Source organism: Argentina silus (genome assembly GCF_951799395.1).
Source record: "Argentina silus genome assembly, chromosome: 14".
Taxonomy (NCBI): domain Eukaryota; kingdom Metazoa; phylum Chordata; class Actinopteri; order Argentiniformes; family Argentinidae; genus Argentina; species Argentina silus.
Genome location: NC_139668.1, coordinates 11,504,996 through 11,519,995, shown reverse-complemented (window position 1 = coordinate 11,519,995; position 15,000 = coordinate 11,504,996). Strand labels below are relative to the sequence as shown.

Sequence of the window (15,000 nt, the reverse complement as noted above, 5' to 3'; positions counted from 1 at the left end):
TCTCTCTCTCTCGGTGCCAGCAGTATTGAGTGGTTTAGCCTTCTGCGGCATGCTGCCAGGCTGTAGTTTATATAGAGGAGCTCCGGGGTGATCAGTGTCAATGTCAGCAGTGTCTCCTCTGTCTGATGAGGAGGCAAGAGAAGCAGAAGTGCAGATAATCTGCCAGGTCTTGCTCTCACCTGATCTCAGCCTGCCAGGATGTTTAACAGGCCTAATAGGCTGTTCACAACAATCAGTACACACACAAGGCCAAGGCTAACCCTGCTGCCTGTACTGTAGGTACTGTACTGTCAGTGGGAAACTCAGGCAGGCAGGCCCAGTGTCCATAAACAGACAGACAGGCTGGCTACAAGTGCACTCAGCAGGAGGATGTGATGATCCAGTATCGTGCGTGTGTGTGTGTGTGTGTGTGTGTGTGTGTGTGTGTGTGTGTGTGTGTGTCTGTGTGTGTGTGTGTGTGTGTCTGTGTGTGTGTGTGTGCGTGCAGCTGCACAGGTGAGCTGCTGGCATTGGCTTCCCAGAGACAGAGAGAGATAATCTTCCACCCACACCACAATAACCCCATTCACCCTTTTGAAAGTCACTGCCGGGAGAGGCCCACTAAACATATAATTTTCTGTGTACAATCTCCCTCTTCTGTGTGGGTGTGGGCTGTAGCTTATGGAAACAGAACACTGCTCTAGTTTCTGTCTTACATCCCCTTTAAATCTGTCGCCAGCAGATCTTGTCTTGTTTGGTCTCAGCATGCGTGTGTGCGTGCGTGCGTGCGCGTGTGTGTGTGTGTGTGTTTGTGTGTGTGTGTGTATGTGTGTGTGTGTGTGTGTTTGGCCCTTTGCTCCCGTCCCTCCAATAACAGGGACGCTATGTGTGTCAGAGTTTGGCTTCAAACACACTGACATTGGCCCATCCAACACGATGTCAGTGTGATGTCAGTGGTCGGTCACTCACTGTAGGGTCACCACATAAAACACTGAGGCACTGACGTATCTCAAGGCCAGCCACCACCGGGACGTTTGTTTGTGTGTGATAAAGAGCGGGTTTGTAGGGGCTGTAGGACATGAGTCAGGCCAAACCAAACACATAAATACAGCTAAAGTGACTCACACATGCCTTTGATATAAGTTTGGCTCGGAAAATGAGATGTTATTCATTCATTAATACACTCACGATGCTAAAAGTATCAGAGAGATTCTCTCTCTCTCTCGCTCCCTCCTCGCACGCCCTAACCGTCCCTTTGAAGTGCAGTCGTACTTGGAAGAGAAAAAGCAAAGAACACGGCGCAAGAAAAACAAGATAATTATTAAATGATATAATTACAGTACGTGTCGTGTGTTTGTTTTCATTGTTATCTTTTTTTCAACCCTGCCGGTCCTCCTTTGAAGCAGACAAAATGTAGGAAGGCTGCATGATTTTAATTTTGACATTCTCTGGTGTCTTTGTTGTCTCTGGGAGAGGAACACTCCTCGTATTGTTCCAATCTAGTGTCTGTTCCTCCACTCAGCACTTATCGACAGTGGGAACATCAAACACTGCCTGGCAGACGGACAGAGACATTATCCAGAGACATTATCCAATATGCGGCATCAAAATCACTAGAAATCCACAGTTCCTAAAGGCTAGCAAAACGCTCACACACACATGTTGGTATATTGGCAAAGAGGCATCGATAAATGGAGCAGTATTCCGCTACAAGTGCAACCGTAGGGAATGTCAGCGACCTGTGTGTGTGTGTGTGTGTGTGTGTGTGTGTGTGTGTGTGTGTGTGTGTGTGTGTGTGTCTGTGTGTGTGTGTGTGTGTGTGTGTGTGTGCGCGAATGTGTGTGTCTGTGTGCGTGTGTGTGTGTGAGTGTGAGCGTATGTGCGCGTATGTGTGTGTGTGTGTGTGTGTGTGTGTGTGTGTGTGTGTGTGTGTGTGTGTGTGTGTGTGTGCGTGTGCGCGTGTGTTTCATGTGAGAGTTTGTGTGTCAGTGGTCTTCCCCACAAGGGAAATTAATATGAAAGACCCTCACAGATCAACACTGGGGGTCTGAAGTGAGGAGGGGCTACTGTTTACTCTTCATCTCAAAAGGTTACACTGTCCTTATTAATATGATAAGCTGCAAAAAGAAACCAAATTAGACCTCTTCTTCCCCTCCCTGAGAGTGCTTTCTCCATGTTGTACTGCTCCCTATCCCCCCAATCTTGTCTGCTTAGAGAATTGTGTGTGTGTGTGTGTGTGTGTGTGTGTGTGTGTGTGTGTGTGTGTGTGTGTGTGTGTGTGTGTGTGTGTGTTTGATGGAGCATCAGCTGAGTAAACAGCTCTTTAATGTGCTCAGCGGCTCTATCTGCCTCTCAGGCAAACACACACACTGGCACAGAGACACACTGGCACACACTCACACACACACACACACACACACACACACACACACACACACACACACACACACACACACACACACACACACACACACACACACACACACACACGCACACACACATCAGGTGGTTGTTAACTCTTTGACCAGTGTAAAGAATAGGGTGTTACCAAACCCAAAAGGTTTCAACATTGGTGTTTCTACTATACCGATGTGTGTGTGTGTGTGTGTGTGTGTGTGTGTGTGTGTGTGTGTGTGTGTGAACAAATGAAGACCGTATAATTCCTATGTGAGAGCCAGGAGAGGAGGATGAGAGATGTGTTTTCCCTGAGGAAGAGATTCAGCAGAGTCAACCATCGAGATGTACAAATCCTAGAGAAAAGAATTGGACTGTGCGTGTGTGTGTGTGTGTGTGTGTGTGTGTGTGTGTGTGTGTGTGTGTGTGTGTGTGTTTGGGGGGGGTTATCTACCAGTGCCAAGCCGCTCTGTGTGTGGCCCAAATCCCTTTCTCTCTGCCCCCACCCCCCACCCCCCACCCCTCTCCCCCTGCCCCCTGTGCCCTCCTCTCTACCTTATCTGAGGACCCTGCTCCAGCAGCCCATCTGTATGCAGAACCACAGTCCCCCCTGACCCCAGCACCAGAGCTTCAATGCCACACACACACACACACACACACACACACACACACACACACTGCCACAGAAAAGCCTTTCATTATTTCTCTCTTTCACATATATATATATATATATATATATATATATATTATATATATATATTTATATGTATGAAAGCATATACAGTATATATGTGTGTGTGTGTGTGTGTGTGTGTGTGTGTGTGTGTGTGGGTGTGACAGAGGGGGGTGGGTGTGTGTGGGTCATTCTCTTTAAGGGAGATGTTAAAGCCAGTGTGACAGGAGAGGCAGTGTTATGCTGACCCTCCAGTTTCTGTAATTTTCACCTCCGCAACTCAGCAGAAAAAAGATGGCTTCTGTCTCCATTACTTCCACTGATGTATAAATAGATACATCTGGTATTCATGAGCGAGAGTGTATGTGTGTGTGTGTGTGTGTGTGTGTGTGTGTGTGTGTGTATATATGTGTGTATGTACGTGTGTGTGTGTGTGTGTGTGTATATGTGTGTATGTACGTGTGTGTGTGTGTGTGTGTGTGTGTGTGTGTGTGTGTGTGTGTGTGTGTGTGTGTCTGCGCGTGCGCGCGTGTGTGTGTGTCATAGGCTGAATCTATACAATTGAGGATGCCGGGAGAAAGCAGAGGAGAATCCGCTCCACGGTATGTCTTTAATTAGGGAGAGAGAGTAGATAGACATCATTCATAATGGATCAATGCTCGTTACTGATCTTTATCTCACAATGGGAAAAATCTCTGCCTGTCTCGCTCTGTGTGGAAACATTGCTTAGATGTGCGCATACAGTAGGTATACGAGTGTGTGTATGGCATATGTGCGCCCTTTGTACCTCTCTCTCACACACACACACACACACACACACACACACACACACACACACACACACACACACATAAACAGACACACACACACACACACACACACACACACACATACAGACACACACACACACACCACACACACACCACACACACACACACACACACACACACACACACACACACACACACACACACACACCACACACACACACACACACACACACATCAGTCAGTGAGCATCTGTCAGTGAGCTGTACTTTCCTGTTTTTCCTGCTGTATCTGAAACATGTCCCAGTACATTTTCGGCGCCTGCTCAAAAAACCGCCTTGACTGACAAACTCTAAAGTGTATGGCTGCTGTGGTGGTTCGTTACCATGGTGCTCTGAGCTCTGGCAGCATGAAGTATGACTCTTGATTGAAGTTTGCAAGGGAACGGTACGAGGGAGTGTGTGTCTGTGTCTGTGTCTGTGTGTGTGTGTGTGTGTGTATGTGTGTGTGTGTGTGTGTGTGTGTGTGTGTGTGTCTGTGTCTGTGTCTGTGTGTGTGTGTGTGTGTGTGTGTGTGTGTGTGAGGGAGTGAGTGAGTTCTCTGGCCCGTGGCCCTACAGAGGGGAGATGAGAAGCGATAGCGTCTGTTAATTGATTCCCTCCCGTGGTTGACAAGTGCTCCACAGGTAGCCTCCGCTCCTTTGATCTGGTTGAGGTAATGTGGCAGTCAGACGGTGTGAAACAGGATCGTCCTGTCAGAGGAGAGACACCACTTTGTCTCTGAGCAGCAAGCTTGGGGCTGAGAGCTCGCCTCAGTCCCACACCATACATACACACACACACACACGCACGCAAGCATGCTTGCACGCACACACAAATGCATGCATGCACGCACACACTCACACACACACACACACACACACACACACACACACACACACACACACACACACACACACACATATAAGGACCTCATTCAATATTGTACCAAAGTGTCATTCAGCATGGTACCCCCCCCCCACACACACACACACTCATAGGGCTAATAAGAGGCACTTACAGTGACAGCCAGGGCACTCTACAGGTGACACATGGCTTCTTATGTGTGCTTGTGCCTCAAGTTGAAGTCCCTCCTGTCCTTTTAACTCAAGTTATAACTTGAGGTTGGTTTTGCTATAGAGCTACGTTTAATACTGGGATATCTTAGAGGCAGAGCTCAGAGCTCAGGCAGCAGGGACAGTCTGTCAACCACAGTTGTGCAACAGCGTGCTCAATATAGTTGCAACCCTCTGTGCCCCTTGCCCAGGCTGCCCTGACCACCAAATGCATCTCGCTCACAAAGCAGAACAATGTTGCCTTGTCTTGGCATGTATTTACATTCCCTATCATTCCACATCTCACTGCATATGAAAGTTCTATCGTTGTGTATTGTGTGCGTGGGCACTGACTTTGAGTACTTTACAATACGTGTGTTTCTTTATGGGTGTGTGTGTGTGTTTGTCTGTGTGTGTGTGTGTGTGTGTGTGTGTGTGAGTGTGTGTGTGTGTGTGTGAGTGAGTGTCTTTGTGTGTGCGTGTGTGTTTGTGTGTGTGTGTGTGTGTATGTGTGTGTGTGTGTGTGTGTGTGTGTGTGTGAGTGAGTGAGTGTCTTTGTGTGTGCGTGTGTGTGTGTGTGTGTGTGTGTGTGTGTGTGTGTGTTCTCTTGTTCAGGGAGAAGGAGAGGCCAGCAGGATGAACTTGGCGCTGAGCTCCCCTCCACAGCTCTTCCATATTACATGTGTAATTACATTCCTCTTCTAATGGAGAACAGAGCTCTACCCCGAGCCAGCAAAAAGAAAGAGCTTCTGTTTCTGTCTTTCTGTGTGTGTGTGTGTGTGTGTGTGTGTGTGTGTGTGTGTGTGTGTATGTGTGTCTGTGTGTGCGTGCGTGCATGCATGAGTGCGTGCATTCCTCCCTGCGTGCGTGCGTGTGTGTGGCCACATCCACCTTTTATCCACTTTTACTTCTGCTTGTCATGTTATCTGATCTGTACTAGGATGTTGATTGCAGATTGATTGAGCATATGTTTCTCTCTCATAACTTATGGCAGAAAGCCTGCAGGGGGACGTTTGGACAGATTGGTAGAGGGATGACCAAGGACAAACCACATGTTCTCTGCAGTGAGCAAGTGACAAGCTAGGTCAACCCTGATGGCTGGGATGCTTCTGTAGTGTTGACAGGACTATATGGCTGTTATAGTTCTCATCATCCAGCACAATGGGCATCTGTTACCCATGCCTGCTGTAAAACCCCAACCTGTCTCTGTCTCTCTCCCATCTCTCTCTCTCTCTCTCTCTCTCTCTCTCTCTCTCCTCCGCCCGCCCCCCCGCCCCCGCGCCCCTGCATTGTCAGGAGTTCATGCTGTTTTGCCATGGCCAGAGGCAGTGTCAAAGAGGTCACACACTTACCTGTACACACACACACACACACACACACACACACACACACACACACACACACACACACACACACAGACACACACACACACACACACACACACACACACACAACACACACACACACACACACACACACACACACACACACACACACACACACACACACACACACACACACACGCACACACACACACACACACACACACACATAGACACAGTGTCAGGGAGGACACTCTCTCCATTAGCTTGTTTATTTTTCTCCAGACAGACTCGTCTGAAAAGAGGCTGTATCATCCCTTTACATGCCGCTCTGCTATCTCCATTCAAACAATAAAAGCTTTATTCGCTCCCCAGAACATTCACTGTACCCTCCTGTACATCCCCTTCTCTCCCAGAACAAAGCATTTACTCATGACTCAGTCAAATAATCATTATGTTTTTTTGTTGAAGGCCTGTGTGGATAGGTAGAACCAGCAGTCAGGGCTGAGGAATGCACTTCAATAAAGCTGCCTTTGAAACATTTTGCTGAGGAAGTGTCATAACAGGGAGGGGGGGGGTGATATGGGGGGTGGGGTGGGGGGGGGTGGGGGGGGGGGGGGGCTGGGGAGTGAGACATGGAGAGACAGGACAGATTAGTTGTGCAGCTGTTGGTGGCAGGGAGCCATGACTACACCTTATGCCTTTCCTCCCTCCACTGGGGATATGGATCACACGACTGGAGCTTCTGGGCTGTCACTTTCACGCTGCAGAGACATATAACAACTGTTATAATGCGCTATGAACGCATTCTAACTGTATGCTCCAAGTTAAAGTGTTATTCTTCTTTTTTTTTATTTGATTTTCCTGGATTCAAATTGAGATTTGAGATGATTTCAAATATGTAGGCTGTGCTGTGGCACAATGGCACCAATGAAATAGTCTAAACTCTGTATTTCAAATTTACATCTATTCAACCTGGACTGTTCTCAGGTAGATGGACATCCTCACCCCACTGAGGTTGATGTGGACAGTGTATGTCAAAGATGTTGGTATGATGAGGAAACTCACTTGCAGTGACAAGCTGTGAGCTGTGTGTGTTCAGCCCCCCCCCCAGTTCCTCCGCAGTGTGTCAGAGGATGTGAGTGACCGACTGTGGGCAGCAGAATGTTGTCAGGCTGTCAAACAAGTCACCCCCCCCCCCCCCCCCCCCCCCTCAAACCCCACCCCTCCCCAGCCCGCCTCACACCACTCAAACTGTCATGCCAACCGCCCTACAATTATAGGCTGGGGCAACTAACTCAACCAAAATCCTTTTCTTGTCAACTGTCACTCAGACACACACACATACAGACACACACACACACACACACACACACATGCACGCACGCATACACACACACACCCACGCATACATGCCCATGCATGCATACACAAACTCGTACACAAACATACGCACATGCACGCAAACACACGCACGCACGCACGCACACACACACACACGCAAACACACACACGCACACACGATTTCATAAATATTGAAAGAGTCTGGGGGTTCCAGTTGAAAGCACTTCTCTCTCTGTACTTGTGTCATTGTTGAATAATTGATCCTCCACCTCTCTATCTTCCAGTGTCAGATTGAACACTGTTGTTTCTCAACCCTGTATCCCTCTGTCTCTGAGCAAACACATCGACAGACTCCTCGTCACGGTTTCTCTCAGAATGTATTTGTGCTGGATGTTTGCTATCACCGTCACCTTTCCCTCGAAAAGGCTTGCACTGTTGAGTTCACTGCCCAATACATCAAATGTGAAATGTCTAAAAAGGGACTATCCACGGATTTGTTTCATTCAGAACATAACACAAAATAGGTCCCTGTTATTCTAATTCTGAGCAGACGGGCACCTCGTCTGATAACGCTCTGTCTCTGTCACTGTCTCCAGGTATGACATCAAGTACGACAAGGACGATTACCTTCTGAGAGTGAAAAAGGCTTCTGCCGGCGATGAGGGCACCTTCACCTGCGTGGCAGAGAACCGCGTGGGCAAAGCGGAGGCCTCGGCCACCCTCACCGTCCGAGGTGAGGAACACATGTGTTGTGTTTTGTATTTGTTTTTTGTTTGTTTGTGTGTGCACACAAGAAGACAGAAATGGGATGTGATTGATTATCTGTCAGAGGTGAAGAACAGAAACAGTGAGGGCTGTCAGCCCTGGTACCACAACAGAGTTGCCCTATTACCTCAACAGGATCAGACCTCAGAGAGAACAGTCAGGATTGGTACGACTACTGTAGAACAACTCTCCACGCACTCAGAGTCCCTGAGGAACCTCCCTTTGAAGAACCATGTTTGATACCATGTAGAATGAACCCTACATGTTCCAAACCAAAAAGGATTCTACAATAAATTTAAAAAAAACAAACTAAAAAGGGTTCGACCAAAAAACTAAAAGGGTTCTTCCTTTCTCTATCTCTGCGACTGCTTGTGGCATAGTTGTGATATAGTTGATTCACTTACTTATTGTGAGTTATTGTAAGTCGCTCTGGATAAGAGTGTCTGCTGAATGACTCAAATCTAAATGTAAACATGGCACCAAATGGGGTTCTTCTAAAGGTTCTCCTACAGCGCCAAGCCAAAGAACCCTTTTTGGTAGAACCTTTTTTTTAGAAGAGTGGATGAATAATTGTGAGGCTTTTTTTGGCAGTATGGTTGAGATGATGGTCATGCAGCGTTGCCTCCCTCAGGAATTATGTGGCCTGTCGATGCATCCATTTAATTATTTACACACACACACACACACACATACACACAGCCCTTCCCCGATTGTGGTCTGCTAGCCACTAGCCATGCTATCCTTCTAGTCACTGAAGCCATTTCACAGTTTACTGGTGCTGTGCACTGGAGGTGGCCTAGGTTAATAAAAACATTTTAACCATAATCTCTCCCCTCTCCTCCCCACTTCTGTCCATTAAATCAAACTGTTCAAGGTCTCTGTGGACTGATTAAATGCCACACACAGGGGTGGGAGGGAAGTAAAACTACCTGTGGAGTCGCCTTCAATTTAAAGCCTTTTTTAAATGTTGGATTTATACAGTATGAACGCTGGTCTCTCAGAGAGCAGGCATGATGCTGGCTGTAGAGCACACACACACACACACACACACACACACACACACACACACACACACACACACACAGAGGCACGGAAGATAGAGAGAGTCACTCTCTACTATAGCTCTTCCATTCTTAATGTAAATATACCACAGGGCCTCAACAGCTGTATCCCTGAATTAAATATGAAGACTGCCCCCCCACTCTCTCTCTCTCTCTCTCTCTCTCTCTCTCTCTGTATGTGTGTGTGTGTGTCAATGATGAATACACACCCTGGATTGCTACTCTGAGCACAAACATCACCCTGAGAGCTGTCAATCTCAAATGAATGCAGACAGAGAATATCAAATAGCAGACACGCCTTTGAACTCTGCTGTTTCCATGACACTACATTACACTACACTAGATGTTAGACCACCGCCAGCTAGAAGTCCTATTGATCTGAAAAGTAAATTAAATTGAACTGTTCCACCACTAGGAGGTGCTGCAATCAGAACAGGTACCCCTAAACATGCAGTGAGTGAGGTTGTATTGGAAAAGGCCTTTCTCTTGGATCACCTGTCATGCTTATCCTGTGCTGGAATTGTGGACCCCAACATGACATGCCATTCATTCTGGTTTCTGTTTTCTTATTTTCTTATGTTTATTCCTTTTTTTGCTTACTCCTCCCCTCTGTTTTATGTGTTTGTTTGTATGTTTGTGTGTCTTTTTTTTTTTTTTTATCCACTCCTCCATTGTTGTGTCTTCAGCTCGCCCCGTAGGTAAGTACCCATCCTTATGACCCGACTCATCCTGCACGTGCTCTCCATACACACCGCTGCACCCTACTGCCTGAGTGAAAATGCAAATTTCCATTAGCATTAACAAACTGTACTGACGCTAACATGCTAACACGGGTGTTGTATCACCATGTGCCACGGCCTTACTCCTCGACTGTGTGTTTATATAGTTACAAAAGTGAGTATTAATTTACCAGTGTAATCTCTGAAGCCTCCCCTGCTTACTAACCTGTTAATAAACTAATACCCACAGTACTGTAGTTCTCTAGAGAACATTCTAGAAAAAAAGGTGCAGCCTAGAACCAAAATGTTTTTTTTTTCCTATAGGATTACTTTGTTTTGGTTCCAGCCAAAGAATATTTTTTTAGTTCTAGTAAGGGTAAGAGAGTATACTATAGGGACAAGTGTTTTGTCAGAGTGTATACTAGGCCTTTTCCCTGTAGTACTTGTGGATTAAGCCTATAGTGTAACTGTCACAGACATAGATGTCTCACCCTTCGTGTCCCCCATCCCTGCACCAGGGGCTGTTCAACATTCACATCTTGAGGCCATCTGTGTGGATTTGGCCCTGCTGGCATATAGGCATGGGATGTTGGATGGGTTTGTTTCCTTCTTGCCTGGGAGATGAGGGAGGAAATCTCAACAGTTGTGGCCATTCTGCTCCTTACACAATCATCTTTACAAAGAAAGACATTCTGGGGCAATTGCATATTTAGAGCTGTTGTAATTTTCCGACATAATGAGACAGACGTGGTATGTCAAGGAAAGAGATGTGGGATATCACTCGGCTGGGTTCTACATGGGACCCAAATGGTTTCTTCCACAGGGACAGAACAAAGCAGCCCTTTTTTGATTCTAGGTATAAACTTTTCTTCTGAAAAGTGTAGGAGAGACAGAGAGACCGAGAGGAGAGAGGAGCAAGCGTGCGTGTCGAGGAGAGCTTGACTGGCAGAAGGAGCCCAGACACCACAGTAATGGCAGGACCTCCGCTGCCAAAACAGCAGTGGCCGTCCTGCGACTGTCACGAACTGTCAAGCTCCTGGAAGACTTAGGAAATTACACATTCAGCCTGCCTGTGGGAAACAGACAGTAATTGCTGCAGACTTTTGAATAAAATATGATTGAATGTGGGATTCAAGAGGGAAAAAGTGATTGCTTGCCTCTGTCTTTGTTTGTGTGTGTGTGTGTGTGTGTGTGTGCGCGTGTGTGTGTGTGTCTGTCTGTCTGTCTGTCTATCGGTCTGTCCATCTTTGTTGGTTGCTTTCAGAGCGGTGTTTTGTTATGAATGCCCTCCAACTTTGGGGAGGCAGATGTGGGTCCTCATGAATTAAACATGGGGGCTTGATCATGTGTCCCTCTGAGGGTGCTGGAAGACTGAAGAAGGCTCTCACTGGTCATTAGGGTTCCCGGGAATCAAACAGGCCCAGTGTGTGTCAACCCTGAGCCAAGCTGAGGAGCTGTCACACACACACTGCTCTCCTGTCTGTCATGCCTGTATGTCCCTTACTGGATGTAGGGACTACAGTCTTTAGAGATGTCCCACTGCTGTGCACATCCCCTAGCTGACCTACTATCCCAGCCTGGTTCTTCTCCTTACCAAGCACACATGAGCAAATAAGGGAAAAAGAAAGTGGAAAAATGGCCCCTTAACAGACATGGAAAATCTCCCAAAAATACAAAAGAAAGCGGCCATGTGTAATTGTGTTAAACAAGCCATGTTATGTTCTGCTGCATATAATTCAATAGGCCTGGCATATCTTTGCATTCTACAGACGCCTTCTTTTTTTGTTCATACCGACTACAGAACGACCATAGGGCTGTATGTTTCTGTGCACTTCATGTGTGTGAGAGTGAGGGAGACAAGGCGAGATAATGTGATGAAGGGAGAAAGACAGGGCGTGAGGGCAGTAATGGAGAGAACAGTGTGTCAGTCATTAAACAAACACTTTGAGTGAGCGGCCTGTGTTAATGCAGTGTGTGGGACAGGCCGGGCTGGCAGAGAGAGGAAAGATCTGAGAGAAGGGAGGAAACAGAGACTTTGCCAAACTGTGATTTAGGAGCTCTGTCTGTGGTATCAGACCCAACGTTGTGAAACGCCACAAGCTATCTAAGCTGGAGAGGCCCAAACGGGAAAGGCTGTAAATCTAGAGCCATCTGTAACATTCCCAAACTCTGTGTATCTTTGACAAATACTGTCTCCCGAAAAAGGGATTACATGGAGGAATCAGCCAAACGGGAAGCGATTTACCCTGACTAGAACCAGCTGGGACATCAGTGGAAGGACTTAGTCTATGCAGGAATCAAGGAAAACACAAAGAGAGCTGTATGCTGGATGTACGGTATTGTTTACAGCAACAAGTCTTCTTTATTTCCATTAATGCTATAAAACTAGATTGTGTTCAACTTTATTGAAAGAATCGTTAAGGCGAAGACATTTTACAAGATTTGAATGAACTTTGGAGGAAGTTTACTTTTTCTTCTTATTTCCATGACTTCCTTTCATTTAGAAGATAGTCAAAAGTTACTCAACACAAGTTGACCCGAGGATGAGTATGGGAAGAAAAAAATGAGTGATAAAAGTCTTGCTCATAGCACTACTAGAGCTATCTTCAGGTTATAGTCGACTGAAGTCTAAGATCGCTGTCTTTAATTGGTTGATTTGAATTTCCTCTGCGGGAAGCCTCTTCTCTGACTCTGAGGAGTATGCAGTTGGGAGTTTGAGATCTCTCTGCCAGAGCAGGCCATCTCAATAGACATGCTGACAGTCACCAACCAGGCAAAGATCACAGGGTCATCTATTAGTTAAGGCCGACGATTTTCAGAAGACAAAATTAATATCTCCACTGCCTTGTGTACACGCCTGTGTGTATTCTGGAACGCACTGTGCTACATCCCAATGAGTCACTATACTAGCTTTTTTTCATTTGCGAAAGAGAGAATATAGGCTTTCATGAGATTTGCCAAGTGTGCTCATGTTTGGCGACAGACAGCTCATCTGTTTATATTGCATCAGCTCTGTTGAGTTGAAATTGTAAACAGAGGAGAGATAGTGACCCCCCCCCGCCCCCCCCCCCCTCCCCAACCCCCCTGAGAGTGTTTGCTCTGCCAATGCCCTCTCTGATTCACTATGTAATTGTGGTCTTGAGGGTCCAGTTGAGTAATGATTGGGTATGGGTCATTTTGCTGGAGACATGGTGTTATAGGGGAGAGAGGGGTGAGGACAGAGGGGGAGAGCAGAGGGGGAGAGCAGAGGGGGAGAGCAGAGGGGGAGAGCAGAGGGCACTGGGCCTAAGGTATAGCAGGGAGCCATGAGACAGTTTCCATAGACAGGTAGCGGTTCGCTACGCACCTTTATCAGGAGTCACAGTCCACGGTACAGATTCACAAAAGGTTCTTAAGAAGACATTTCTTCTTAACGGCTATTTTTGTTCTTAACTTTAATGAGTGGGTGTCTTTTGTTTCCTACTCTGTGGTCAAGTGGTGACTAAGTCTGATAGCATTGTGACTGAGGTGCTGCCGTGTGTGAACGCTGAGCATGTCATTCATTCAGACCCACACTCTTAGCAAAACAGGTGGTACAAAACAAAACAAAACGTCCAGGTCGTCCCTGTAGACGTGTTTGGTTTTAGGGAGATGGTTTTAGGGAGGTTTTAGGGTTTTCTTTTTTCTAAGAGTGCAGCTTACCTGGATGAATAGCCTGTGTGGTTCCCATGGCATTGTGGTGGTGACAGTCCTCGGTGTGTGTAGTCTGTCCAGGGCTGATGGGAAAGATGTACCTTGCTGCATGGAAGCTCCAAACAACACAGCGTGCTCTTCCTGGTTCTCCCTCGTGGTGCAGTGCCTGTTCTTGCTTGACCAACCCCAACCCTAACCCAACCCCAAACCCCTCCCCCTCATGCCTCCTCTGTGTACTATGTACTTAGCCCCATGGGGCTAACACTGTTGTTTCCACCCTTCCAATACAGCTCCACCCCAGTTCGTGATCCGACCGCGGGACCAGATCGTGGCACAAGGCCGTACGGCCACCTTCCCATGTGAGACCAGGGGGAACCCCCAGCCTGCAGTCTTCTGGCAGAAGGAGGGCAGCCAGGTAAGAGCATACAAATGCCTCTGAACACCCTACAGTGCATAAAATATATCAACCTTCCAGGCAAAACTATATTATGTTCACTTAGTTTCAACTTCCTTTGTCAATGTTATGAAGTTGGGCCAATGCGGATAGGGTTGGTTGAATTTGCAAAAAAGATGTATACAGTTTTGGGCACATTTCAACCTAGATTTTCAAACACAAATCAATCAAAACAGGTTTTCATGGCTTTTTATTTTTATTTATTTTTTCAAGTAGAATTGCTGTTTGTTGACTGCATCGAATATCAACCAAAATTGGATGTTAATTTGTATGTTTACTTCAGGTTTTTGTCTGGTGGAAAACCACCAGACCAAAACCTGTGTCAAGTCTTAAGTCTTTATTTACAAGGATGTACTGTGTTCATTCACCCAGTATGAGTTCATAATGCATTATTTATGAGAAGCAGTTATTACTGTGTTCCTGAATGTCTAGTGTCACCACACATGTTGGATGAGAACCATGCCCTTGGCTGTGTGTGTAGTGTCCCGCTGTGTGTATGATGTGAGTGTCCTCTGCACTCAGTTCTACCTCTCAGCGACACACACACACACACACACACACACACACACACACACACACACACACACACACACGCACACACACACACACACACACACGCACACACACACACACACGCACACACATACACACACAGAGCAAACTGCATCTTCAATCAGTATCAGTATCTCTGGCACACATACACAGATACACCTTTGTTCAGAAGAGCCGCCAAACGCCATTGCGGCCGCCGAGGCGC

General features: G+C 46.8%; 1 protein-coding gene across 1 annotated transcript in view; it reads left to right on the top strand.

The window, feature by feature from the left end:
• robo2 (roundabout, axon guidance receptor, homolog 2) overlaps positions 1-15,000 on the top strand; it is a 169,691-nt gene that overhangs the window by 101,766 nt on the left and 52,925 nt on the right. Inside the window, exons 6-8 of the mRNA XM_083684845.1 lie at positions 8,169-8,305; positions 10,085-10,096; positions 14,080-14,204. Coding sequence (XP_083540971.1) covers positions 8,169-8,305; positions 10,085-10,096; positions 14,080-14,204 — 274 coding nt within the window. The remainder of the gene's footprint in view (positions 1-8,168; positions 8,306-10,084; positions 10,097-14,079; positions 14,205-15,000) is intronic.